Source organism: Aspergillus glaucus (assembly GCF_001890805.1).
Source record: "Aspergillus glaucus CBS 516.65 unplaced genomic scaffold ASPGLscaffold_20, whole genome shotgun sequence".
Taxonomy (NCBI): domain Eukaryota; kingdom Fungi; phylum Ascomycota; class Eurotiomycetes; order Eurotiales; family Aspergillaceae; genus Aspergillus; species Aspergillus glaucus.
This window is the reverse complement of record NW_019170472.1, coordinates 116,622-143,967: the sequence shown is the minus strand read 5'-3', so window position 1 is coordinate 143,967 and position 27,346 is coordinate 116,622. Positions and strand designations below refer to the sequence as shown.

Sequence of the window (27,346 nt, the reverse complement as noted above, 5' to 3'; positions counted from 1 at the left end):
ATAGCAGTAATTGGGCAAGATAGCAGACATTTGATATTTGAAGAGGTAAGCCACGCTGATACATATCTAGAATCCATCTAGATAGAGTCTCTTCTTCAAGTTCTGATAATTTCTGACAATTGGCAGTCATTTCATGTTGAGAGGCCATTCCGTTCAGGCGATACATTAGAGTCCTTGACTCCTTGGAATGACATCAAATGCCTTTGCACATGCAGTTTTTGATTGAAATTGGCCTTTATTAAAGGCCTCAATAGCTAGTTTTATTCGCTCTTCCTTGTCCATGATAAATATGATGATAAAAAGGAGGATTAAAGAGTAGTATGTGGTGTGTTCAGGGGAAGCCACTGCTGACTGCGCAACTCGGTGATAGATTATGTTACTTCAACCTGCCTTATATAATCTTGGATGCTAGAATCTCATTTATTAGCCACTTATCCTCTTCTCCTATTATCACTAAATTAGACTACATACCAGCGTGCAAAACAGGAGGATCTAAAGATTATTAAACCATGGTTTATGACTGTACGCGAAGCTATTCAGGAACATGGTATACACGAAGATTGTCACGGGCTCGGAATAGTAGATATTAATGACTGAATTCTTATCTAAATTATTGTAGCCATCAACGAGAATATTGAATCTGGGAAAGAAGAAAAGGAAATCTATCTGGGCGATGAACAGTCTTTATAAGAATTTGTGTGTGCTGTGGCTTAAGCTCTTGTTTGCCCATATTGCTTGTATGGCATTGTTTGACATGTTAGTGCTGTTTGTCTGGCATTGAACTGTCACAAAGATGATATTTGGAACTTTGATGAAACTGGCTTTGCAATGGGGCTCTGTACAATATCTAAGGTTATTACTGCAGTAAAGCGCAGTGAAAGACAAAGAGTTATCCAAGGGAATCGCGAATGGGTCGCAATCATTGAATGTGTGAGTTCTAAGGGGATTGCCAGTGGTTTATCTTAAAGGGGAAAGAACATCAAGCTCCTTGGTATCAAGAGCCTAATCTTCCTCAAGATTAGAAGCTTACCAATAGCATCAATGGCTGGACAACAGATCAGATAGGCCTTAAGTGGCTGAAGCAAGTGTTTGATCCTTTTTCTAAACCACATTCAACTGGTATGAAGCAGTTGCTTATTCTTGATGGCCGTTCAAGTCACCAAACTGCAGAATTTGATCATTTCTGTAAAGAGAATGCAATCATCTGTCTTTGTATGCCTCCACATACATCTCATCTCCTTCAGCCACTCGATGTTGGTGTTTTTGGGACTGTTGGACATACTATAAGAAGTTGTCCTAGTAAAAGCTATATATTTAATTACTACATAGCTAATTTTAATTGGCGTTGGTGGTTGAAAAGCTCCAATATTCAGTGATTGCGGTGAAAATGGACCGCTCGCCTGTGGATTACATTAGTACAGATAGATTATGTAAGGCAGTTATCGATTGTCTAAAGCGTCTCAATAAAAAAAAAATCTGCTGACATTATTTTTAAGTCTAATATTTAACTGCTAATGCACTGCTCTTCCTATTCTTAATATTAAATATGCCCTTTTTTTAACTGATTAGTATTGGAAAAAGTTAGAATGTCTTAAACTTGAGCTTAACCTCAATTAACTAATCTTTAAAAGCCAGTTTCTTTCTATAAGTAGAGGAGAATCAGGAACTTGTTTTAACTTTATATAATATTCTCTTTTAGACATTGCTGGCTTTGCTGCAGTACAATACATAATCTATTTTCTTTATAAATTTACTAAGCGAGTCTTTTTTTGACTAACGTAATCTATCACCGAGCTGCCCGGCGGCGGCAAGCAACAACCATTAATGAGTTATGGGTTAACTGGTATAGACCATCCAGAAGTATGGCATATTCGAGCAGTATATCTATAATATGGATGAAACTGGCTTCTAAATGGATGTGGCATCAACTGTAAAGGTTATTTGTAGATCAGAAACTATAGATAGATGTTAAATCTATTCAGCCTGGAAATTGTGAGTGGATTACTGAAAGTAGGTATCTATAACTAATAATAGTGTTTTGAGAAAGTCATATCAATTCATTAGTGAATTAAAATGAAGGAAAAGAGAATAGAAGAATATCAGTTATTATATAATGGCTCAGTTGTCAAAGAGGTAAAAACCATATATTTAATAGATAGCTATACATAATAATAACTGAACGGGAGGAGAAAGAAAGAAGGATGATAAAAGATCCTATTATCTAGTAGTTATTGCTCTGTTGGGCACTAAGCCCATTGAGTAAGTGGTAAGCTTATTCTTACCTGCACATCTCTCCACTGCTGTGTCTGACCATGAAAGGTAGAATTAGATTTATAGATTAGCTTTAAATATTTCTTGGAACAGACATTAGTATCCTGACATATATTAATTGCTGGTTATATAAATCATCAATAATGAATCATCTGTGCTATAATAATATTGTAAAGATCCTGGCCAACAGGACCTTCTAGATATAGAATATAATATAATACCATCTATCTTTAATGCTGTATTAAAGCAGTTTCTAATCTAAAGAAGATAAGAGTGATACATCTTACTTTTAATACTTAATGACTTGCATATAAGCAAAGTACTTTTTAAAACTCCATTCCCTAAATCTTGCAGTAGCATGTTATCTAAAGAAATATTAGTGTGGACTAACGTATTCCACGGGCGAGCGGCGCGCACGGGCGAGCGGCGCGCACGGGCGAGCGGCGCGTTTTCCCCACGACCACCAAATATTCGATTAACTACCTCCTTCAACACATTATATCTTCACCATTTCAATCCATAATGCCTAAATCTCAAGAATCTAACATTCAAATGGCTATATCTGCCTATAACTCGAAAAAAATCAAATCAAAAAAGGAAGCTGCCAAGGTGTTTGGGGTATCTGAAACTACTCTTCGCGAGCGCCTCAAGGGACGAAAACCACGCACAGAAACACGTGCAAATAATCACATATTATCATCTATTCAAGAAGAAGTCCTTGTTAAGCAAATACTGAATGCAGACAAACGTGGTTTTGCAATTCGTCTGGAGTTCCTACGTCAAATGGCCCAGATACTGCTTCAAAAACAGACCCCTACCTCTACTCCAAACATAGGAGTCAACTGGGCATTTGCTTTTATTAGACGCCATCCACAACTGCGAACACAGTTTAATCGGCGAATACCATACCAGCGGGCAAAGCAGGAGGATCCAAAGATTATCAAACAATGGTTTAATATGATATTAGAGACGATTCAAGAGCATGGTATCCATGAAGATGATATCTGGAATTTTGATGAGACTGGCTTTGCAATGGGTCTCTGTACAACCTCTAAAGTTATTACTGCAGTTGAGTGCAGTGAGTGACCATGTACAGTCATTCAAGGGAACCATGAATGGGTCACAATCATTGAATGTATAGGGTCAAATGGATGTTCAATTCCTCCAGTTGTGATCCTTAAAGGGAAGGAGCATCAAGCCTCTTGGTATCAAGAATCAGCCCTCTCTCAAGATTGGAGGCTAGCCACAAGTCAGAATGGCTGGACTACTGATATAATAGGCTTACGCTGGCTTAAAGAGGTGTTTGAGCCATATTCCAAACATTATTCAGTTGGTTCAAAGCGGCTACTTGTACTTGATGGTCATAGTAGCCATTTAAGTGCAGAGTTTGATGGATTCTGCAAAGAGCATGCAATCATTTGTCTCTGTATGCCACCTCATTCATCTCATCTTCTTCAACCACTAGATGTTGGTGTTTTTGGGCCACTAAAACGTGCATATGGGAAGCTAGTTGAGGGAATGATGATTGCTGGCAACAACCATATTGATAAGGATGATTTCCTATCTCTCTATCCATCTGCACGCGAGAAGGTCTTTACCAAAGAGAATATCTATGGTGGCTTTGCTGGAGCAGGGATCAAACCATTAGATAAAGAAAGGGTTCTTTCAAAAATTACCTTTCAACTGCGTACGCCAACACCACCACTTCTGACTGAAGGGTCAATATCATCTGCATTTCAGACCCCTCAAAATACTCGCCAACTTGATCATAAGATCCACGATCTACAGAGAAGTCTTAATAAGAAAAGACAGCTGTTGAGCAGCCCTGTATCTCACCTTCAACATCTTGAGAAATCTGCACAGATGGCAATGAATATGAATCTACTTCTTCACCAAGAAATCAAGGTTCTACGGGCAGAGAATGAGCGGAAGATGATGAAGAAAGCACGCAGGCGTGGTAACCTAGGTCAAGATACTATGCTATCTATACAGGAAGGTCAGGAGCGTGTTCAGCAGCTTGATAGAGCAGTTGAAGCAGAGGTCGAAGCAGATATTCAACGGCCACGCCAGCGAGCTCCACCACGCTGTAGTGGCTGTGGGACTATTGGACATATTATACGCAGTTGCCCTAGTAAATAGCTACATGTTCAATTACTAGATAGTCTTAATTTAGTGATTTTTTCAAACTTTTAAGCATGTTGATGATTGAATATTTGGTGGTCGTGGGGAAAACGCGCCGCTCGCCCGTGCGCGCCGCTCGCCCGTGGAATACGTTAGTTGTACTCTTGGTATATAACGTAATCCACAGCCGAGCTGACCATTTTCTCCACAACTTCCAACAATCATTCTTCAACACGTCATATTTTCACCATCACCATATAAAATGTCTCTTTCTCAGGAAGCCCAAATGCAAATGGCTATTGAAGCTTATAAAAAGAAAAAAAAATCTGACCAAAATCGCGCGCTGCTGCAGTATTTGGTGTGCCTAAAGCTACCTTGGTCAACCGGCTTAGAGGAATTCAACCATGGTCAGAAACACATGCTAATGGCCATAAATTAACAATTTTTGAAGAAAAAGTCCTAGCTAAGCGTCTACTAGATGCAGATAAATGAGGGGTTTCAATTAGACCTGAGTTTCTGCATGGAATGGCACAAATCTTACTTTCTGAGTGTACATGGGATCCTTCAACTATTGGAGTCAACTGGGGATACAACTTTGTTCAATGCCATCCAGAGCTTCATACTTGCAAGATACAATTGGAGAATTACACACTAGTGTGCAAAACAGGAGGATCCAAAGGTTATAAAACAGTGGTTTGAAGTTGTGCAGGGCACTATCCAGGGGAATCATGAATGGGTCACAATCATTGGATTTGTGAGCACAAAAGGGATTCATATACCTCCAGCAGTTATCTTAAAAGGGAAAGAACACCAGGCTGCATGGTATCAAGAGTCTAATCTTCATCCAGATTGGAAGCTTACCAACAGTGTCAATGGCTGGACAACAGATAAGATAGGCCTTGCATGGTTGGAGTGTCTATTTGACCCATTTTCCAAGCTACATTCAACTGGCGCAAAGCGATTACTTATTCTTGATGGCCATTCAAGTCATCAAACCATTGAATTTGACAATTTCTGCAAAAAGAATGCAATTATCTGCCTTTGCATGCCTCCACATTCACCTCGTCTTCTTCAACCTCTGGATGTTGGTGTTTTTGGACCGCTTAAACATGCATATAGCAAATTAGTTGAGGGCATGATGGTGGCTGGAAACAACCATATTGATAGAGGATTTTCTCCATATATTATACCCTTCTACATGCAAAGCAGTTTTTACTGAAAGGAATATATGTAATGGGTTTGCAGGATCTGGTCTTAAGCCACTCAATAAGGACCAGGTTCTTGAGAAAATCACCTTTCAACTTCATACACCAACACCACCACCTCTTGCTGAAGGATCAATATCATCTGCATTTCAGACACCTCAGAATCCCCGCCAGCTTGATACACAGGATGAAGCCCAGATTGAAGATCCTATATCTCAGCCTCGCAAGCGAGCTCCACAACGCTGTAGTGGCTGTGGGACTGTAGGACATACAATAAGAGATTGTCCTAGTAAATAACTATTCATTTTATTTTTTATATAGCTTTAATATCCTTGTGGTTGCGGAGAAAATGGTCAGCTCGGTTGTATGGTCAGCTCGGCTGTGGATTACGTTACAAGCTAGATACTGTAGTATCCTATATACAAGATCTAGTATTTGTAGATGTTTCGCAGTTGAGATATTGTGGTGTTGAAAACTGCCATTTTATATGAGATACAGAGGCGCGCCTCTCGGTGATAGGTTACGTTATACTAGATCTTAGATTAATAAAAATCTACTATAAATGTAATGAAAAAAGGAAGGTTTGCTAAAGTATTAATTTTAATTCTCATTTCAGTGGCCCGGAAACCGAAGAGTATAGAACTAAGACTAAAAGTATGTTAATTAATAAGTTATGGCATAGAGATAATAAAGCCTATAACCCCAATATTACTGTTAATATAAAGCATGGCTTAAAACAAGAGTGTGGCAGCATTAACAGCAGGCCTGGTGCGGTAATGTATAATATAATATAATGATGTTTACTACAATCTAGACAATACTAGCAGAGATGGAAGGATACAGGGATGGTAATAGTGAATGAGAGGAGATAAGAAGTAATCAGTTAAGATAGAATGAATCGTAACAAGCCAGTCAGATACAGGGGTAGACAGATCGCAGAAAGAGATGTATTTAGAAAACAACCATTATGAGGGTGAATATAAAACATATATAATCTTTTTCCTAGATATTTCTGAATCTCTTATTGAAATTAATCTTAATATTAGGATATCTGAGTATATATTAGCACTACCAATATAAAACTTAAGGAACCCCTCTACTGTAACGGCATGAACCACTAGAGTGTCATTCCCAACCCGCAATTCCCGTTCCCGAACCCTTCCCATCCCGCATAGGGTCGGGAATTGGGACCAATGCCCAATTCCCGCAGTTCCCGTTTACTCCCATAGGGATGGGTCGGGTTGGGAAATGTGGGAAATGGGAGTGGTTCATATTCCCGAATTTCCCATTACATACTATTACAATACTTAATCCAACCATGGTCATATTATGCCCTTTGATGGATGATGGATCTTTTCGGTCATGTCTATAGATTGCGCAGTAATGCGGTCCAAATATATATATATATTATTGCAGCGGAGTTGTAATTTCTTGTACCAACTAATATTGATTTTTCTGTACAGAATCTGCCATTGGAAAAAAATATTAAAAATACTAAAAAACAGAGAGGAATCCACTTTATTATATATATATATTTTCAGAATAAAAAAAGTCGCTAATTATAGATATAATGTGTGGTAAATTTGCATCGAAAATACAAGGCTACAATAAGGCAGTCGGGTTGGGAATAATGGGAACGGGAATTCCCATTCCCATCCCGATTCTAACTGTAGTTAGTTTAGTGCATCCATAAATGGTTAGCGCTGTCAATCTTTGGGAAATGTGGGAAATTCCCGACCCTTCCCGGCGGGAAATGGGAATGGGAATGGGAGAGAAATATTTTTTTCCCAACCCGCATGCGGGTTGGGACTAAGGTGCCCATTTCCCTACCCTACCCGACCCGAATGCAACTCTATGAACCACCTATATAAGTCAGCGCAGTACTAAGCCTGTCGGCTTAGTATCCTAGTCTTTTGCTCCTGACGCAGCGGTTATCTCTCTGGAATGCGCCCTAGATGAGTGGCCGTGACATCTACATCCTTTAAGATAAAAAGCTGTTTAAGAAAGTGCAAGAAAAAAAAGCTAAACTATATCAAAGTGAAATCCAGCGAGAGACTGGAAAAGGGCTGGCTGATATGAATGAAGATGGTGGATAGAGTGATATAGACATGGGATAATAAGAGGACACAGATACAGAGAATTATAAAGGGATTATTCAAAGACCATAATATGGCTGAAAAAGGAAGTAGCAAGAAGCTGACTATGGCCTGTGAGAGAGACTGCACAGGTGGCAGAAAATGCTAACTGGAGCTACCCAGGGTGGTGAGCCAATGAGAGCCTGGAGCACCAGAGGTATTTAAAAAGTGTATATAGTTGTCATGTTATTGATTATTGCATTAAGAAATAAATTGATTTAGTTTAATAAAATTAAATTATTATTTAAATATCTTTAATTTATTATTCTATTCTTCAGATATACTTTTATATAGTAATAGTGAGTAATGAATTAAAGATTTTGCTTCCATGTTAGATAGCTAAATCTATTAATTTCTTTTATAGTTTCTGCTCATCTGGATCTTCTATTTTAGAGGTTGAATTCTGTCTAGAAAATAGTTATTATTATTATTCTTCAGTCAGCTTATTATTGTTAGGTTCTTTAAACATTAATAAAATCAAATTTATAAACTTGCTGAAGTTAATTTTAAAGAGTGTATGCTTAAGAGGCATGGTATAGAGTTTTCATCAGACTATTTCAATAAGGAGTAATCAGAATTATAAGTCTATAAATTAAGGGGGTGAAATAGCATGTTGAGAACTACATATGTAGTAAAGTTAATAGATAGAGGAAATATACAATTAGTATGATCTATGTATAAAGACTGATTGCTGGTATTTAACAATTACTAACTTTAAGCTGTGCATGTCTAATCTTAGATATACCTTGAAATATGTAGGGTCTGAAAATTAGACAATAGTAAGCAGTTTTATACATAATGCTCTTTTTTCTCATTGGTCAGTCTGGCTACCTTGCTGATTAAATAGCCATATGCTATACTCCTTTTTTGGCCTGACAGTCATTTCAATATCTTCAAAAGAGTCAGTGGCTTGTAAAGAATATAGTTATATTATTTTATTAATGGTGTCTACTACTGATAGCAAGGTATAGTTACTAGCATTCATAGCATTTAATTTGAGAGGTTTGGTTTATCTTGGAGATGTAGAGATAATCCTAGACATTTAGAGATTAAACTGAAATTAGTTAAAAAATATTTAATATATCACCAGTCTGAGATCATTCATCAATATATGGAGTATGGTTAGATAGCTCGAATTATTTGCCATAGCCTTACTCCCTGAGAGCACATCGGTGCTTTATTATTCTTAATAGAGCATAAATGTCAAGCCCTAACCTGTATTAATAAGCAGCCATTGCCATATTTGTTTTACGCATTGACATGGATATTGAAAGACTAGCCGGCGCAATACAAAAGAATTCATTTTTTAGCCATTTTTTAACAATAACTTTTAACTCATCAAAAATGTAAGCCCTGTAATCCTTAGCCAACATATTCTTATGTCATCAAGTATGGATTCGTCAGATAAGCGGATGGAAAGATACTACTCGCGACTTCGCCCGCCAACCACTTATCCGTTGTTGGCGGGCTACACCGGAACGTAAATATCACCGCAACGTAAAATTCCCCCCTACATCCTGATTTTTCATTTATAAGACGCGTTTATACATGGAAACAGTATTTTGTATTCAAGTCTCAATACTACCAGATGAAGTTATGGTGATAGTTGGAGATATGACACTGAAAAAAATGGGAGACGCATTTTTGTATGTTTTACGTTGCGGTGATATTTACGTTCCGGTGTAGCCCGCCAACAACGGATAAGTGGTTGGCAGACGAAGTCGTGAGTATACCCTATATGAGGGTAGATCAATCAATGTATGACTTTATAGGTGGTTTTAGTGGTTTAAATGGATAATTTTACTTGATTTATTTTTTAATTAATTAATTATTTCTCCCCTGTCACAACCTAGCTTCTCCTCGTATCGTAACCTAAGGTTCTAGTTAGTTAAGTCTCAGTTGGGGCACTCACCTGAGTGTCCTTCGTCGTCGTCGTTATATCGATAATGACCCTTCAGGTCTAAGTCGTAATGCGCCGCGTGGTATCTCGCCCCAGTAAGGCTCCGTAAAGAATGCGCTGCTTGGTATATCGCCCCAGCCAGGCTCCGTAAACAAGTAATCCAAATAAGGTGACGAAGTAGAGAAACAAGGCCAACTAAGTACGTATACTTAGTTGTTGGTTTAGTGCTGACGAGTCTGAACTAGAAAGGTAACCAATGCTTTATTGACGAAGACAATCGCGAAGAACTCAACTAAGTACAGGAATGAGTGTCCTTATATATCCTCCACGATATCAGTATAACATCCCCGAAGTATACTGGTATACCCTATACAAAGCTAATAGTATAACTCCCGACTTGTATACCTCCTGCAGGTCACGTGAGGTATGTCGTACTTCCTTAATGCTCAGGCCATGATCCCTGCTTAACTCACTGATCATCCCATTGAGCATACCCAATGATTCTGCCTTGACTCCCCGCATCGTCACGTGAGGCTGACAGGATAAGGTCTGTAACATCCCCCACTAATGTATATATAACTGGCACTCTCAACTTTGGTATATAGTATATACTATTCAAAAATATATAAACTACTGTTTTCAGTGGTTTAATGGCAAAAAACTACACTTTTGCGTTGGACTGGCGCGCTGGGGACGGACGGCCCTTGGCGGCGAGTAGACAGGTTGTGCCTGGCCCACTGAGCTGCAACACCCGCTACAACATAGTTAGTAACCAAGGAAAACCTATCAGTTAGAGTTGTGAACTTGTGAGTTGTGTAAATGCTTATCCTTCTTTCTATGGCTGAAATTTGAAATTTAAGCTACAGTTATTGGTTTATAAACATGAGAATCATTCACTGAGACAACTTTTCCTATTCTCATATCCAAAGACAATGGGCATACCACATCTAACACGGCACTTGCTCCCATATTCAAAAGATGTCCTATTGGCAAGGGGGAAACAAAGAGAGGGAGATGACAGCATCCAGTTGGTTGTCATTGACGGGCCCAGCTTGGTCTACCATGTCTTCCAACGACTGTTGTCTAAATCAAACACAAAACTCGGAATTCTAGATGCTCAGCCGACTTGCGATGAAGTCAGTCTCGGGGTAATGGTCTATCTCCTGCAGCTAAAGCTCCTTGATGTGAAAGTGTAATTATGCATGACCCATACACAGAAAGTCGATGGTACTGATCTATACCAGGACCAAGATCTGCTTTGATGGAGCTTTGCCTATAACGAAACGAAAGATAAGACTTTGTCGACTGGAAAAATCAAGGAAGAAACTTGAACAATTTCACTCACAAAACCGGTTGGGATTTGCAAAACCAGACGATTCAGTCGAAGGCAGCACTGTTGATCCTACAAAGGTTCTACAGAGCCGAGCCATACCTGTCAAATACAATGGCCTCCCTGAAAACCCGTTTATGGTGTCTACTGTTTTTGAAGACCTGAGAAGAAGATGGAACAAAGCAAATATCCTGATGGCAGTGCAAGACACATTTTACTTCAACCACCGTGAGCTTGGAGAACAAGAATTTCCCTGGGCAGCCATTACTGTAATGGTCCCGGGGGAGGCAGATTCCGAGTGTGCTCGCATGTCGAGGCTTACAGGTGCCGCTGTACTGACCAATGATTCAGATCTTCTTCTTCATGATCTTGGATCTTACGGTTCGGTACTGTTTTTGGATTCGGTCGAACTTAGTGAATGGGATCCATCTAGACCAACAGATTCCAAGGTCAGAGCCAGAAGAATCTGTCCTGCATCGCTTTCCAGCCGATTGGGAATTAAAAGTGTCCGATACCTTGCATATGAATTGAGTCAGAATCCACAATTTGGTTTATCAGAGCTCATTAGGCGATCGAGAGATAACTGCGACTTTCTCGACCTCGAACCTGACTATCAACACTTTCTTGAGGAGTATGACTACGGGCCAAACAGCCGAGCGATAGTCCAGCACCCCCAGGACCTTGACCCAAGATTATCAGAAATATTCTTGCAGTACGACACTGGAAATGTTCATTTCACTGGGGGCTCTCCGCATATGTATCTTGCTATTTTAAGTGAAGACCATTCCAGGAGATGTGCATGGGAAGAAGGTCGTACGTACAGAGCTCTCGGCTATTCGGTCTTCAACTTGTGCCGTCCGTTCGCGGAAAGATACCAATTCGTGGAGGAATACGTTCGGAGAGGTGGGAGAATAGCTATAGACCGGATAACAATGGGTGATGAAGGTTGGGTGGCAAGCGAGATGCATTCCTTTTATACACGCTTGAGCTTTGCTCAAGTTGCGTTTGGCGCAAAAGTTTCGTCCTCGTGCTTCTGGAGGTTATTCGCGATGTGTGAGCTATTTTGGGATGAAACAAACCATACTGCACCCCTCGAAGTTGATCGATTGTGCAGGTTCCTTAGGTTCGGCTATATGGGGAATTCAGTTGGCTGGGCAGATGTCCATCTTTACGCTCAGATTAATGCCGTGTTGTACTCATTAAGGATCTTGAAACAGCTCCTCGGCCTTGTGACAGTGACTGAAGAGCCTGTGTCGAGGGTGAAGTCTATAATTGCAGCTCTCCCACCATTGCATGTTATGATGAGATCAAGACGCGAAATGATAAGAGAATATCCCGAGGATTTCTCTGTTGAGAAAGCCCTGCAACGCTTCTCTCTTCTTTCCGGCCAACATGTGCAAACCGATGAGGAAATGCGGCCACCATATTCCACATCACAAGATCAGGGAAGCCCTAAGTCTAATTGCGTGAAGCATGTTCATAGGTCGAAGTCAAACTTATATGAGATCCTCTCTCCAGAATAAATAATGTTGAATCCTCCCTTTGCTTGTAGTAGAACAGGACCATGCTGGCCCTGCAGCCCGTAGGTTTTCAAAGGAAAGACAGAGAATTCCTGAATTTATCAACCTTGGCATGGATCCTCCACATCTGGCAGGGAATGAGAATCACATCATGGGGTATGTCCATTGATTTTGACAAATCATTAATTGTAGTTTACATTTGAAGAAGCAGACAGCGTAGATAGTAGGACAAAACAATTCAGCGTGAAGACCTCAGGAACCCTACTACCCCATGACAGTACCCGACTAATCCGGCTAAGCGCTCCCTTTCTTGTTCTTGCAACCGACTCCAGTCAGCAAGAGCTTTTCGCAAGTGACCCAATTCATTATCGGACCCAATAATATCAGCGTGGATCCTCAGAAAAACCGCCATCCATACATTGACCAACTCAAAGTCTTTTTTGATCTGTAGGCGACTTGCCAATGCGAAAATAAAGTCCAACAGTTCTGACTGACCATTCTTTACCTGCGGATTAAGGGATCTGATTTCCAGATCAATTTTTGTAGGAGATAAGCCTTTAATATGTTCAATGAAAGGTTCAAGATTGCCAGATAGACGACCAGCTCGTAGGAGGGTTGTAAAGGGCGATTCTAGGACCTTGGAATCCCGAGAATGCTGGATCCTGGCAACGCGAGAGCGCTCAGCTGCCGTACTCTCAGTCGAGAACTTGGAGTCGGCATCTTCCCCAGCACCCCCACCGGGAAGTGATGGAAGGAAAAATGGTGCCTTTTCTGGCGCCTTTGGCGGATCCTTGGCCTTGTTGCGTTCCTAGACCATTGTTAACATCGGCCGAAGACAAGAAAGGATAGTACTTACCTTAATCACATCCAAGTGAAGTAACGTTTGCCATTTACTTTTAGGAACAACACTCAACGTAACCATCTCTTGGCTGAGTTGTTCAGTGGAAAGTACCGGTCCCTCGATTTCACCCTGTTCATCAGTCTCTGAGAATGCGGCTTCGATAAGACCAGCACCACTTTCTCCAGACGCAGTTGGCACTTGGATATCAGCGATGTAATCCTCATTCACGTTTTTGGTTGACACTGGCATGAACAGGCTCCGGTTTGTCCAGAGATTGATGCCCACGCCATCTGCGTGAGCGGTGGCTAAATATTCACCAGTAGACGACATGGTCAACGCGGTGCATGTGTTAGGGACGCGGAAAGCATCAATGAGGTGTCCTGTTGGCAAATCCCAGACTCGGACAATAGAATCCATTGATGCAGCAATTACCCACCGCCCGTTGTTGGAGAATGTGAAATCATTGACCTGGCCTACACATCCCCAAAATTCACGAACGACTTTTCGCGTCTCAATGTCAACAACGCGAATCGACAGGTCATCGCAACTGAATGCAACTAGTTCGCTTGCACTACTGTATCGTAGACCAGTTATGGCAGCCATTGGATGCCAGTCAAGCTCGTCAACAAGCCGGCCGGACTCAAAGTCCCAAAACTGCCAACGAAGTTACCATCATGTCCACAGCCAGAAGAATGCAAGCGGAATATACTGACCTTTATTTTCCCATCAAGACCACAGCTGATGACAGTCTGATTCAATCCGTCAACCACTATACCAGTGACTGCTTTGATGTGCTTGGTTGCTGTACTTTTCGTGGCAGAAACGCTCGAGATACCCCTTTGAGTTTGGCTTCTAGAAGCAAGAGTAGCAGGGAAACTTTGCCGATGTCTGCCCGATTGCAAATTGAACATCTTGATATCCCCCCCTGAAGACCCAATCAATGCGAAAGTTCCACATTGTGAGATGGCAACGCTCTACCATATTAGTCGCGAGCACTGGTCAGCAAGCTATCTCATCTCGCCTTCATAACCCTGAGTAACATACCTTAACCTCAGACCCGTCACCGGTTTCAAATGTCCAGCGCCCGGCCTTCTTCTTTCCCCAAAACCACGTGCGGGCATATTTGTCACCACGGTGCCCTGTAACTATACTTTCCCATCCAGTTGTGCTCGAAGCATTTGTGTCTGTAACTTTCGGATTGGCCCAGACTGGCCCGGATGTTGTAACACCCATGCCCCCATCGCGATTCAGAGCACAAGCAATACAAGTGATCTCTGGAGCCTTCAGGTCATTGTAGGACCCAGTTTGCGTGCCACCTATTTTATTTGTTTTATGCCCAATAGCTCCCTGGGAAATCTCAGTATTTTGGCTATCTTTTCGCACACTGAAACCCCAGAGACTGTTGTCCTTGCTTGCACTCAGTAGCCATTTCCCACCAAATTCCGATCCATCGGACGAAGAAGGTAAGAATTGCAAAGTAGATATCGCAGCATAATGACCACTTCTCTGATGAAGAGGTCTGGGAATGGGTGAAAAAGGCATCTCATCGAAGATCCACGTCCTGAGCGCGTTGTCTCTCCCAGATGATACCAACACTGGCTGCCCATCCAGAAAATCGATGTGAGTCGTCCCGGATCCCGTTTCATTGAGAGATACCATATGTGCTCTTCGCAGAATGCCAGTTACCCGTCCCCCGTTGTTAAGATCCCACATTGTGATGTCGCCATTGTCTGTAGAGGTAGTCGCCATAACACCGGACCTTCTACCATCATCGCCGGCGCCAAGTCCATCAGTTCGAAAAGTGATGGAAGTAATCGATGAGGTTTTTGATAAAGGCGTCCTTAGCGGAAGAACAACCTTATCAGCCTCGACATCTTGAATGGACAGCGCGCCGCTCTTGTATGCAATTGCGATCAGTGATAAAACGGGCGTCGGCTGAAGCGAAGTTACTGCGCCAGCACCTTTGAATGCAGGCAAAATCGAGTAGAGAATCTTTCCCGTCCTGATATTCCAAATGTCGACAGCGCCATCATATCTCCCAATGAAAATCTTGTTGAGATACGTTGGCATGTTACACAGTTGGGAAGTATATATGTGTTCAGAGGTACTCCCAGCCTGCCGTTGAGGGCTCAAAGATGTGTAATGTTCATACGATGAACTTTTCCATACTTCTATGCCCTGGCTGTTGCTTCCCACTATCCACGAGCCAAAAACAAGTAATCGCTCGATTGGACCGCGGAGATTTGCCGGTACTTCTAGGGATGCAATTTTCTTTCCACGCCTGAAAACCCATATCCCTCCTGGCGACCCAGGCTGAAAGTTTCCCCAAGCCGCGAAAACCTTATCTTGCCAGGAAAATGTAGCAGTAATCACTCCTGGTGTTTGAGGCCGGCTGACGAAGACCAGATTTAGACCTCGTCGTACATCGTATGTCTGCAAAGAATACCCTACAGAGGTTGTAATTTGAAATGTCGATTTCCCCAGACGGACGCACGCGAGCGGAACGGGGGTGGGTGATACTAGCCCCAATGTCTTCAATTGGCGAAGTATGTTAGTGTTGAAAAACGATAGTCATACATCAGAATAGGTACCTACTCGGAAGGGCGAAAATATCTTGGACGCGGACGTCCTCGATTTGTTCGCGACATCGTCAGATGACAACCTTTGTCGCTTCGCAAGAGGTTGGTCGGATTGATTGATGTCAAGAGAAGGCATTCTCTGCAACATCTATATACCTATATAGATATTGTGAGGAACACAGACAATTCTGAGGGTTGGCAGGTTAATTCTATGCTCAGAAATATTTTAAGTGGAGCTGCTCTAGCTATCCAACAAGGACTTTAAATAAGAGAGTAAAAAGAAGAGAGAAATGATAGTTTCACTTCAAAAAATGATAGTCAATGCAGGCTTCATCCATAATTTTTTAATTTGTATCACTCTTTTTTTTTTTTTTTTTTTTTTTTTTTTTTTTTTATACTAACGGAGTATGAATTTATCCGAGTGGCAGACTTTCTTTCTCCACATGTTCTTGGCACTTACGAGTAGGTAATGTACATACTCTCTGGTATGGTTGATACTTATGTGCAAGAGGTTTTATCTCATTAGAGCATGTAGTCTCGTTACGCATTACTAAATCTGTAGTGGTAACTCCGCGGTAGTAGGTACTATGGGTTGAAGTAGATGGTTCTTGTAAAGATGCCGGATGCATTTGAGATATGACGCTTTTGAATTCTAGACCCATCAATTGAATAACTTAATGACTTTTTTCTTTTTCTTTTTCTTCTTTCTTCTCTCAAAAAAGTTTTTTTTTTTTTTTTTTTTCTTCTTCTCCCTCTCTCTCATAAAGGAAACGGTTTGCGATTCTTGTCCTCTTGAAGAGAATACTCACTTGGCTATTGTTCGGTGCTTTTAGAAAGTTTACCCTTCATCATCTCGAAACGCCAGCCACAAACTACTTCTTTTTTTGCGTCAACCCATGGGACGATGAGCTATAGCGCGATTCCTGACCTCTCCGAGGATTCCGACTTTAAAGATACTGCAAGTCACAGGACAACTACCGTGCCATCCTCCAACAATGCTTTCAACCTCACGGATCAATCATCGTTAAGCCAACCCCACGACTCTACATCTACTGTTATATCGAAAGGCGGATCCGATTCGGCCCTAGAGGCTCATAATGAAAGTCGCCATGCTTGCTCACCCAAAGGGTTCAGTGGGAGCGCATCTGCCAGTTCAATCATTGAAACAGAATACACATCATCACCTCTTGGGAAAATCGGTGTCTGTGCTCTAGATGTGAAGGCACGCAGCAAACCCAGCCAAAACATCTTGACCCGTCTTCAGTCAAAGGGCGACTTTGAAGTTATCGTTTTTGGGGACAAAGTAATCCTTGACGAAGCTGTTGAAAACTGGCCTGTTTGCGACTTCTTAATTGCTTTCTTCTCTGATGGCTTCCCATTGGATAAGGCCATTGCTTATGCAAACCTCCGGAAACCCTTTTGTGTCAACGATTTACCCATGCAAAAGGTCTTGTGGGATCGACGGCTTTGCTTGAGAATATTAGACCACATGGGCGTTCCGACTCCAAAAAGAATGGAGGTGAATCGTGATGGCGGCCCTACCTTAGAATCCGTCGAGCTTGCGCAGCATGTGTATAGGCTAACAGGGGTAAAACTTGACGGTCCTGATGATGGAACTGGAGGGGGTGCGCCCCGGACTCAAACCGTTTCCCTGTCTGAAGACGGAGAGTTTTTGGTCATGGATGGGAAGGCCTTAAAAAAGCCGTTCGTCGAAAAACCAGTAAATGGAGAGGACCATAATATCCATATCTATTTCCCCAATGACCAGCAATACGGAGGTGGTGGTAGGAGGCTTTTCCGAAAAGTTGGAAACAAGAGTTCTGAATATGATCCGAGCTTAGTTGTTCCGAGATCGATAGCGGAAACAGGGACAAGCTATCTGTATGAGCAGTTTCTGAGGGTGGATAATTCTGAAGATGTCAAGGCCTATACAGTCGGGCCCGATTTTTGCCATGCAGAAACGCGCAAGTCTCCCGTGGTTGATGGGCTTGTTCGCCGCAATACCCACGGGAAAGAACTCAGATATATAACCAAACTGAGTAAAGAGGAGGCTGGCATTGCCTCGAAAATCTCAAATGGATTTGGTCAAAGAATCTGTGGTTTTGACATGCTCCGCGTCGGAGAAAGAAGCTATGTCATCGATGTCAATGGTTGGAGCTTTGTCAAAGATAATAATGATTATTATGACAGGTGCGCGCAAATATTGAGCGATATGTTTCTAAACGAGAGGGAAAGGTGCAAAGAGGCTTTGGGGTTTCTGGAACCGCCCTCTCCCGATCCAAGCCATCCCAAGAAAAGCGTTTCTCACCGGCATACTTTGAAGACTTTACTCAAGTCTCCCAGTATATCGAAAATCCATGGCGACCAGCAAGGTCATGATGGCAATGAGACTGTACCGTCGGAGTTGATCACTGCAGAAACTCTCCCTCCATCGTCCGATGCTGGGGGCACAGACCATGGACATATTCACATTAACCAGAACGCCAAGGAACGAGTCACGAGCTCCTCTAACACCATATCACCTGCTGTATCAATGCGCTTTCCTACTGATGGTGTACCGCCGCCACCCCCTGCTTCTAAACACTCTTGGAAGTTGAAGGGCATGGTGGCGGTCATCAGGCATGCGGACCGTACGCCGAAACAAAAATTCAAATTTACGTTCCATAGTCAACCATTTGTTGACCTATTGAAGGGTCACCAGGAGGAAGTAGTCATCAAAGGAGAGGCGGCATTGGCAAGTGTTTCCGATGCTGTCAGAGTTGCGATGCGAGAAGGTCTTGAGGATATGGATAAGCTCAAATTGCTTCGTACGTCACTTGATAAGAAAGGGGGCTGGCCTGGAACGAAGGTACAGATTAAACCGATGTTCCGGAAAAGAAAACCAGAGGAAGTACGTGGGCAAGCACTGCCCGCTGATTTGACAACGCCTCGGGCTGAGGGACCCCAAGAAGAGCCCATATCTCCCGTTGCGAAGGAGGCCTCACCAGGGAATGAAAACCCTAACAGGTTACAAACTCGGAGCGATTCCATATCAGGTGCAACCTTCTCTAGGTTCTCGGCAGTCGAAAATGATCTAATTCTGGACAAACTTCAACTTGTCATCAAATGGGGAGGGGAGCCAACGCACGCAGCTCGGTATCAATCACAGGATCTCGGACTCAACATGCGAGATGATCTGAAGTTAATGAACAAGGAAGCATTGAGCAATGTCAGGATTTTCACAAGCTCGGAGAGGAGAGTGAGCACTAGTGGTATGTTGATAAAATTGTCTTCCACACAGACATTCATGGTTTACTAACTTTGCCTGGCAGCTCAAATCTGGGCCTGCTCATTTCTAGATCAAAAGGAATTACCAGAGGATTGTATCAAAGTGCGCAAAGATCTTCTAGATGACTCCAATGCTGCAAAAGACCTTATGGACAAGGTCAAAAAGAAGCTGAAACTACTTCTACGGGAAGGGTCTGCCCCTTCGCAATTTGCCTGGCCAAAGGATAACATCCCTGAGCCTTCTGTTGTTCTTGCCACCCTTATTGAATTGATGAAATTCCATCGAAGCATTATGAGATATAACTTCCAAAGGTTGGATAGCTTCTCTTCGGCCGATTCGTCTCATGGCCCGGAGAACCCTACTGCCCTTGATCAGTTTGATTCGCACACGGAAAATGCCGCCTTGGCTTCGATCCAGGGGCGATGGTGCGCGGGGGAGGATCCTATGCTTTTCAAAGAACGGTGGGAGAAACTTTTTGCTGAATTCTGCGACACAGAGAAGGTCGACCCGAGCAAGTTCTCGGAACTCTACGACAGCATGAAGTTTGATGCATTGCACAATCGCCAGTTTCTAGAGTGGGTATTTATGCCCCCAGATGATTGCGACGAAGGGGGAAAGAATTGTGGAGATAAACGACACGCACAGGAAGAGGAACATCTTGAAAACATCGACGAGCCTATGGAAAATTCGACATTTGCGCATCGATTCGGCTTGAAGAAGCGAGCCCGTGCATTCGAATCGATGCCGCATCTCAGAGCACTCGATGAATCTTATGATCATTATTTCAAACTTTATCCAGGCTCCAGTCCCGCCAAAGCAAAATTGGACGGGAGGCTTTCAAAACTGCGCGAATTATACAAGCTGGCCAAGGTCTTGTTCGACTATGTGACTCCTCAGGAGTATGGGATCACAGACTCCGAGAAACTAGAAATTGGGCTATTGACATCGCTGCCTCTTCTTCAAGAGATTGTCCGAGATTTGGAAGAAGTGCAGGCCTCGCAAGACGCGAAGTCCTTCTTCTATTTCACAAAGGAGTCTCACATCTATACCTTGCTCAATTGCATTTTAGAGGGTGGAATCCAGACGAAAATCGCAAGGAGCGCTATCCCGGAACTCGATTATTTGTCACAAATTTGTTTCGAGCTTTACGAAGCGAAGGACAGTGAGTCATCTACCAGCTCATATTCCATTCGCATTTCCATCAGTCCCGGCTGTCATGCTTTTGATCCTCTTGATGTGCAGCTTGATTCAAGGCATGCCATTGGTTGTGCACCAAGAAGGAGCTTGACTGCCCATCAAGATTGGAAAGAAGTTATTGAAACCCTCAAGGCCAAATTTGACACGTGAGTATTGTACTTTCCTCCTGTGATAAAATCACAGACTGACTGATACCTTCCTTACAGTGTCAAACTCCCAAAGAGCTTCATTGCTGTCAACCTCAGTGATAAACACATGTCTAACCCAGAATGGAGTCTCTGAGCTTTGTACACTACTGTTTATTACTTTGCCTTTTTTTTATTGTTTTATTATTTATTTTATTAATTTTTTTTCTTCTTGTTGTTGCTCTCCCCTATCTGTTTTCCTAACAGGTGAAGATGGTTAGATCTGTTGTGTTCCGCCGTGTACACTAGCTTGAGGCTAAAGAATTAATAATAATATACAGCTCAGCATCATGTGAGCCTGAGCCGTCATCCTCTAGTAAGCGTAAATCAAGAGTGTTGCTCCTCACGTAAGCATATTTGTTTGGTATTCAATTGAAGTTGACATTTACCTTCTCAGACAAGATGGAAACCTTTAATAAAGACACCGTCCCTGATGCCTTCATTTGCGACCTACTGGGAGATTACCTGCAATGCAACAATGAACAATGCCAGGAAACGTCTATTGCCATCAATGATATCGTCTGTATTCTTGAGGAAAGATGGGAAAACACATACAGCGTGCTATTTCTCGAAAGGCACAGTGGATCCTCTGATTCTGACACAGTCGATGATCGTGTGCGTCTCGTTAAAATCAGGACGGGACCCCTACCATCAACGTTGCTGTCGCGGTACTTATACAGACATTTACCTCGCCATCTCAGTTCTTTGTCCAGAATCCATGTCGTGATATCAACCGGCTCAGGAGCGGGAAAAGCAAAGAACATATTTCAAGATGTCCTACAACCATTTCTATCATACCTCGGGTTGACTACATGTGAAGTCCATGAAACGCAGTCTGCCCAGACAATAACAGAGCTGGCGCATTCAGAATTCATTCCTTGCGCCCAAACTGGAATAGACCAAACCATCATCCTCCTTTCTGGTGATGGTGGTTTGGCTGACATTGTTGATGCCTTCTACAATTCTTCAGAGAGCATGCTTGTTCCACCCTGCATCGGCTTAATGCCGATGGGCACAGGAAATGCTATGGCAAATTCCATCGGTTTGAATTGCCCAATAATGGGGCTAATGACGTTACTGCAAGGTAAACCGAGGCGCATACCAGTGTTTGCCGCTAGCTTCTCGCCTAGATCACAGTATATCACCGAAGAGGGTCGTGGCCGTGCTCCTATATGTAGCGACCAAGCGGCGGAGAGTGAGGACCGCAAGGTTTATGGTGCTGTTGTCGCGAGCTGGGGAATACATGCCGCGTTGGTCGCAGACAGTGATACGGTTGCATATCGCAAGTTTGGCGTCGATAGATTCAAACTGGCCGCAAAGGAGCTTCTTTGCCCATCTGACGACTCACCAACGCATAGTTATCATGCTATTATCACCTTGGCCAAGCAAAGCAAAGATACCGATGACCAGCATGTGGAGTCTATGGACCAGAATGAACATATGTACGTGTTGGCCACCTTGGTCTCAAGGCTTGAAAGGGGATTTGTGATCTCTCCGGACACGTCCCCACTCGATGGTTGTTTGAGATTTGTTCACTTTGGCCCGACGCCGCCGGATGTAGCGATGCAACTCATGAGCAAAGCGTATCAAGGCGGTCTCCACGTCCACGAAAAAGCGGTGACATATCAAGAAGTTGAGGGCTTTCGTATTGATTTTCTGGAGGAAGATCAACGATGGAGAAGAGTCTGCATTGACGGGAAGATAATAGCTGTTGAAGGAGGTGGTTGGATGGAGGTGCGCAGGGAACCACGGTGCCTGCTGAATCTTATCGCCGATGTCCCTTGATCTTCAGGCGATAGACGATAGCGTAGTACGGAGTACATAGAAAACATATATAATACAAACCACCACTAGTTTGCGATGCTTGTTGGGGATTATCTATATATGCATTTTTACACTGGTCTGGATTTCGTTCAGATGTCCTGCTCAGTGAAAGTACACCGTACAGACACGAACCTCTCTATTTCCCGCTCAGATCGTCAAGTTTGCTGATCCCATCGCACCCATGAAGAGACACGAGCCCGGTTCCGTTGACCCTGACTCTCCAACGCTAACTTGCTACTTCGCCTGAGGGTTGTCAGTGATTTCATTATACAATGAGAACTACTATGTCTAGTTTTGATGCTGATCACTACGCGGACATATTCTACTGCCCAGTCACTGGATCAGAAGCCTTCTTTACCAACCGGCAAGCATCGCTCTAGGTTCCATTCGCTCACAGGGTGGCATTCAGGTCTTATAAACATAGAGCGAGCCGCGAAAATGTTGCTATCGTATCAAGCTGGCAGCGTTCGTGTCGGAGAAGTAGTTAGGTCTGTTTTTGTACATTTACATACCCTACAGTTGCTCATCAAACTCCTTGCTAAATATCTCTGAGCCTGTCAGGTACACATTATCTTATACCCCAGCAACCGATCCCATTTACCCGCCCCCAGAAGAGCTTTATGTGAGAGTTAGGAATACGTCTGCGATTCCGTTACGGGCTGCCTACCTGCATGGCCCATATACTCTCTATGCCGCTTGTTATCCATCGACGTTCGACCCCAATGTCGCATACAGTCGGAAGGATACCGAGGGGAGTCCTCAGTTTGAGCCCTACCTTAAGGCCGGGGGGAGCTGGGATGCGACCATTACCATCCCGCAACGTATCCGTCAAACACCCACGGAGCTCGCCTCTGCAGACCCTGGGAGTCATCAAAGCGTGACCTGGGTTATAGAGATAGTATCTCAAGTGATTTTCTCTGGTACTGCAGCCGTCAATTTTGAAGTCATAGTCGGCCGTGATGAGAAATCAGTCCAATTTCTCTCTGCAGGTGGTGTATCGAGTGCTGGGTTGCCTCGGCCAGGCCAATTACACGACCATTGGTCACCTAACACTAGAGGACAGCAAGTGCTAGCTGCTACAGGTGTATACTCGAAATCCATTACACTGCGTATTGATAATACCGCCAGCCTTTGGAACAGCCCTCCTTTTCCGTCTTTTGGAGACGAAGCCAAATCGAAATTGCAAGATTCACAAGCTGCTACCGAGACATCGAATACCCAACACAAAACCACTGCGCAAAAAGAGGATCTCAAAAAAGAGAAAAAGAAAAAAGTCCACCTTGTTGTAATAACTCATGGGCTGCACAGCAATCTTGGAGCAGATATGCTCTATCTAAAGGAGAGTATCGATATCGCTGCCAAAAGGGCTCGGGAGCAGGCGAAAAAGGACCGCCAGAACGCTAACTCTGATTCAGCAAGGTGAGTGAATGAAGGCGAGCATGCCTGGTCTCATTTTTGGGGCTCTATATTCTGATATTAATATTGCAGTGTCTGACGTTGATCAACAGGCCAGGATCAAATTTTGCGGACGATGTCGATGAAGATGACGAACAAGTCATCGTCAGGGGGTTTTTTGGGAATGCTGTTCGAACTGAACGCGGTATACAGTACCTCGGAAAGCGCCTTGCGAAATACGTTTTGTTGATGACCTATCCTGATCAACCCTATTTCCCACTTAAAACTTCCAAAGCGAAACCATTTTCTAACCCTCTGACTGCGCTGAAAACCACAGAAGAACATTCTGCGAGCGGGGCGTCTGTTACTGGTGTCCATGAGCAAGGGCCGGATCAAGAAGATCATGCTTACCGGTTTACGAGCATCAGCTTCATCGGGCACTCCCTTGGCGGGCTTATTCAGACGTATGCTATCGCGTATATCCAGAAGTATTCGCCCCAATTCTTTGATCATATCCGACCTATCAATTTCATAGCCTTGGCCACTCCTTTTCTGGGGCTCAGCAATGAAAACCCTGTGTATGTTCGGTTCGCCTTAGACCTGGGACTTGTAGGTCGAACAGGTCAAGATTTGGGTTTGAGCTGGACGGCTCCGAAAGTGAGAAGTGGCTGGGGTGCCATAATTGGTGGCAGGGGCGAAGCCGTAAAGCCACAAGAACATTCAGATCCCGGATCCAAGCCACTGCTGAGGATCCTTCCCTGTGGACCAGCACATGAAGTACTCGCAAAATTTCAGCATCGGACCGTATATTCTAACGTGGTTAATGATGGAATCGTTCCACTACGAACGTCGTCCTTACTGTTTCTCGATTGGAAAGGATTAGATCGAGTCGAGAAGGCTAGAAGAGACAATGGCCTGGTTGGGACAATGGCTGAATGGGGCTGGGCAGAGTTGACTGGTGCAAACTCCAAATCGCCTAGACCTATCCATCCTACATTGAGCACCGCACATGCAAATGCCACTGAAAATACACATTCCGCGGCATTATCCCAGCGACAAAATGAACATGGAAAATTTCCAACTGAAACGCCATATCAAACTTTGAGGCAGCAGGAGTCAGAGCAGCATGACTTAGAATCTCGTGATGTGCGTTTGGACTTGACGCCCAAGGTTGACCCATCACAAAACTCGTTCGGCCCATTGAATAGTCTCATGTCCCTATTTCGGCCAAAAGACTCATCAAAAACCGCGACTGGGCATAAACAAACAAAGATCTACAAGCGCAGCCAAACTCTTCGTACAGATGACCAGTCAATTGAAGCGCAGTCGCCTACTAGATCACACCACCCAGAAGCGCCGCCTCACAGCATGTCGCACGAAGGAGACGGGTTGTACACGCCTCCCAAAACTACATTTTTCGAGTCAGCTAGCGATTTGCTTATGCCACCGCTCCCGCCAGTGGAGTTCATACTCGACCCTGCTTCGAGGCCGCGTACCATATTTCATGACAGAATCTACCATCCTGAGGACATACCAGCACCGCTGCCCGTCAAGCGACGAACATTACCGTTTAGTTCACCCCAAACCAGAAGTTCGAACGCACAACATCAATCGTCAGTAGAGTCGCATCATAGCTCACATCAGGGTAAGGATGAGTCTGAGAGTGGCCTCCGCGTTGAGGAAAAGATCGCACGGGCGTACCACCGGGGGCTGTCATGGCGCAAAGTCCTCGTCCGTCTAGAACCCGATGCACATAATAATATCATTGTCCGGCGAATGTTCACAAATGCGTATGGTTGGCCGGTAGTCAAGCATCTTGTCGATACTCATTTCGCATATACTTCAGCGGCACAGTCAAACGATGTTTTGGAAGGAGGCATGGATAGAGCGAAACCGCCTATGATAAAGACAACCCATTCAGGTAACGAGGTCAAAGGACAGACAGATAGACCTTCCCAGGAGGGCGCATGTTACGGCACGGGCAATTCTGGCACCCTGTGCGAGGTCACTAACAGCAACACCCTAAATGACCCTTCGCAATCCTTGGGTTCCCATTACGCTTATCGAGAAAGAATGAGTGCAGGTTCAATGCCGGAATATCTGGATGGGGCATCTAGCGCGTCAATTGCACCAAGACCAGATTCAACCACTGATGAGGATGAGGATGAGGATGACCCTGAATTTCGAAATAGCACAAAGACTACCAGACAGCATCCAGGGGAGATATAATAGAGAAGTGTCTTGGATCCGTATGTACGAATATTTCTATAGATAACCTATATAATTCGCATTACAGGAAGGGTGTAAATACAACGAACAATGTCCACGGAGTCATCGTAACCTCAGGGTCAGGCCTTGCGCAAACACGAGCCGACGATCAATATTCAAGGCGACCTTCGATGTGATCCCAGAATTCCTCCACGATGTCTTTCTGGCCTATTGCCTGCGGAGACGCTCTAGCAGCAAGATACCTCCTTCCTTCAATGCTGGCCTGCCAGTTTCCTGGGTTTCCATCTACAATTATCCCACCGGCTTCCGTTAAGATGACCCAACCAGCACAGACATCCCATTCCCAGCATCCTCCTTCCCAGTATAGGTCAATAGTGCCGGCAGCAACTGCGCAAAGATTGAGTGCAGCCGATCCCATGCTGCGCATCGAGCGAACCATTGCGCCGCCATTATCTTTCGTTTGACCAAGCTTTGCGAAAGTCCGCACCTTTGTGTCCCAATTCTGACCGCTACGCTCAGAGCCCCATTCGACACTGATAAGTGCGTTACCGAGGCCGCTCAAGGACTCGAGACTATCGCCTTTGAGAGGGAGGCGTGTGGTGCGGTTCATGAAAGCTCCTCGACCACGAACAGCCGAATAAAGAGTTTGGTTAAATGGGTTGAAGACAACACCCACAACCGGGATACGCTTGACAGCGAAGCCAAGAGATACACAAGCACAAGGGAAGCCGTGCACAAAATTGACAGTGCCATCGATGGGATCCACGACGAAGGTTGGATCGTCAGTCAATGGATGGGCAGGATCATAAGTTTCCTCGCCATGGAACCTGTATCATGCAAAAAAGCCACACCGAAGTATGAGTCAAGAAATTCTCCTGGGTATTATTCGTTTCTTCTGCCTGCTACCATGTAAGGGTGGACAACGCACTTATAGTGTGGATATTTTTGAGCCAGTGTGGTAGATATCATCTTTTCTACTGCGCGATCATATTCGGTGACTAAGTCCGCACCTGAAATACTTGGATCAGTTTCCTGAATTACCCCCTAGATCATCAAGGTGCAGAATTAGGGTGATTTACTGTTCTGCTTTGAGCCGGCACCATTGGTAGCTGGAAGAGCACCGGTGATAATATCACCCGCCTTGTAAGCTATCTCAATGAGAGTTTCGTGAATGTCGTCCAGATCAAGAGCTGAGGTCTCGATGAAGTTCGAGTTAGTGGTCATTGTGAGCGGGTTTCAATGGTGGGATATTGTCAGTAAACAATTGATGGGTGGTTGGTGGTGGTGGTGGTTGTTGTCTTATCGGATACTGCCCCCACTTGTTCCCCGGAAGTTGGAGACTGATA

The 27,346-nt window shown here is 43.8% G+C and overlaps 6 protein-coding genes across 6 annotated transcripts; 4 read left to right on the top strand and 2 right to left on the bottom strand.

The window, feature by feature from the left end:
• Positions 1-10,219: 10,219 nt before the first annotated feature.
• ASPGLDRAFT_50603 (uncharacterized protein) lies at positions 10,220-12,502 on the top strand. The gene is made up of 3 exons (XM_022547344.1): positions 10,220-10,438; positions 10,493-10,824; positions 10,877-12,502. The coding sequence occupies exons 2-3, from the start codon at positions 10,565-10,567 to the stop codon at positions 12,483-12,485; spliced, it is 1,869 nt and encodes a 622-aa protein (XP_022397794.1). The 5' UTR covers positions 10,220-10,438; positions 10,493-10,564; the 3' UTR covers positions 12,486-12,502.
• Positions 12,503-12,574: 72 nt separating this feature from the next.
• On the bottom strand, positions 12,575-16,235 carry ASPGLDRAFT_50602 (rRNA-processing protein UTP21). The gene is made up of 5 exons (XM_022547343.1): positions 15,919-16,235; positions 14,368-15,855; positions 14,037-14,297; positions 13,339-13,977; positions 12,575-13,290 (listed from the first exon to the last, which is right to left on the bottom strand). Exons 1-5 carry the CDS (start codon positions 16,036-16,038, stop codon positions 12,721-12,723), a joined length of 3,078 nt encoding a protein of 1,025 aa, XP_022397793.1. The 5' UTR covers positions 16,039-16,235; the 3' UTR covers positions 12,575-12,720.
• Positions 16,236-16,668: 433 nt separating this feature from the next.
• ASPGLDRAFT_50601 (inositol polyphosphate kinase VIP1) lies at positions 16,669-20,904 on the top strand. The gene is made up of 3 exons (XM_022547342.1): positions 16,669-19,153; positions 19,214-20,513; positions 20,574-20,904. The coding sequence occupies exons 1-3, from the start codon at positions 16,807-16,809 to the stop codon at positions 20,647-20,649; spliced, it is 3,723 nt and encodes a 1,240-aa protein (XP_022397792.1). The 5' UTR covers positions 16,669-16,806; the 3' UTR covers positions 20,650-20,904.
• On the top strand, positions 20,803-22,570 carry ASPGLDRAFT_771717 (diacylglycerol/lipid kinase family protein). The gene is made up of 3 exons (XM_022549880.1): positions 20,803-21,147; positions 21,196-22,494; positions 22,564-22,570. The coding sequence occupies exons 1-2, from the start codon at positions 20,955-20,957 to the stop codon at positions 22,335-22,337; spliced, it is 1,335 nt and encodes a 444-aa protein (XP_022397791.1). The 5' UTR covers positions 20,803-20,954; the 3' UTR covers positions 22,338-22,494; positions 22,564-22,570.
• A 244-nt stretch (positions 22,571-22,814) lies between these two features.
• Positions 22,815-26,000, top strand: ASPGLDRAFT_28345 (lipase ROG1 family protein; the record flags this gene model as incomplete). The annotated part of the gene is made up of 3 exons (XM_022543750.1): positions 22,815-22,864; positions 22,938-23,795; positions 23,885-26,000. The coding sequence occupies 3 exons, from the start codon at positions 22,815-22,817 to the stop codon at positions 25,998-26,000; spliced, it is 3,024 nt and encodes a 1,007-aa protein (XP_022397790.1).
• Positions 26,001-26,148: 148 nt separating this feature from the next.
• ASPGLDRAFT_68813 (inositol monophosphatase family protein) lies at positions 26,149-27,224 on the bottom strand (the record flags this gene model as incomplete). Its single annotated transcript, XM_022549297.1, has 3 exons — positions 26,149-26,827; positions 26,929-27,010; positions 27,080-27,224. The coding sequence occupies 3 exons, from the start codon at positions 27,222-27,224 to the stop codon at positions 26,149-26,151; spliced, it is 906 nt and encodes a 301-aa protein (XP_022397789.1).
• Between the last annotated feature and the right edge of the window lie 122 nt (positions 27,225-27,346).

Excerpts from the sequence above, each read along its gene's own strand:
- ASPGLDRAFT_50603 (XM_022547344.1), top strand. The coding sequence starts at position 10,565 with ATGGGCATACCACATCTAACACGGCACTTGCTCCCATATTCAAAAGAT. Across the intron at positions 10,825-10,876 it reads AAGCTCCTTGATGTGAAAGT|GACCAAGATCTGCTTTGATG; the intron begins GTAATTATGCAT and ends GATCTATACCAG.
- ASPGLDRAFT_50602 (XM_022547343.1), bottom strand. The coding sequence starts at position 16,038 with ATGCCTTCTCTTGACATCAATCAATCCGACCAACCTCTTGCGAAGCGA. Across the intron at positions 15,856-15,918 it reads AGATATTTTCGCCCTTCCGA|ACATTGGGGCTAGTATCACC; the intron begins GTAGGTACCTAT and ends CGCCAATTGAAG. Across the intron at positions 14,298-14,367 it reads GTGACGGGTCTGAGGTTAAG|AGCGTTGCCATCTCACAATG; the intron begins GTATGTTACTCA and ends CTAATATGGTAG.
- ASPGLDRAFT_50601 (XM_022547342.1), top strand. The coding sequence starts at position 16,807 with ATGAGCTATAGCGCGATTCCTGACCTCTCCGAGGATTCCGACTTTAAA. Across the intron at positions 19,154-19,213 it reads GAGGAGAGTGAGCACTAGTG|CTCAAATCTGGGCCTGCTCA; the intron begins GTATGTTGATAA and ends TTTGCCTGGCAG. Across the intron at positions 20,514-20,573 it reads CTCAAGGCCAAATTTGACAC|TGTCAAACTCCCAAAGAGCT; the intron begins GTGAGTATTGTA and ends CCTTCCTTACAG.
- ASPGLDRAFT_771717 (XM_022549880.1), top strand. The coding sequence starts at position 20,955 with ATGGAAACCTTTAATAAAGACACCGTCCCTGATGCCTTCATTTGCGAC. Across the intron at positions 21,148-21,195 it reads GCACAGTGGATCCTCTGATT|CCCTACCATCAACGTTGCTG; the intron begins CTGACACAGTCG and ends TCAGGACGGGAC.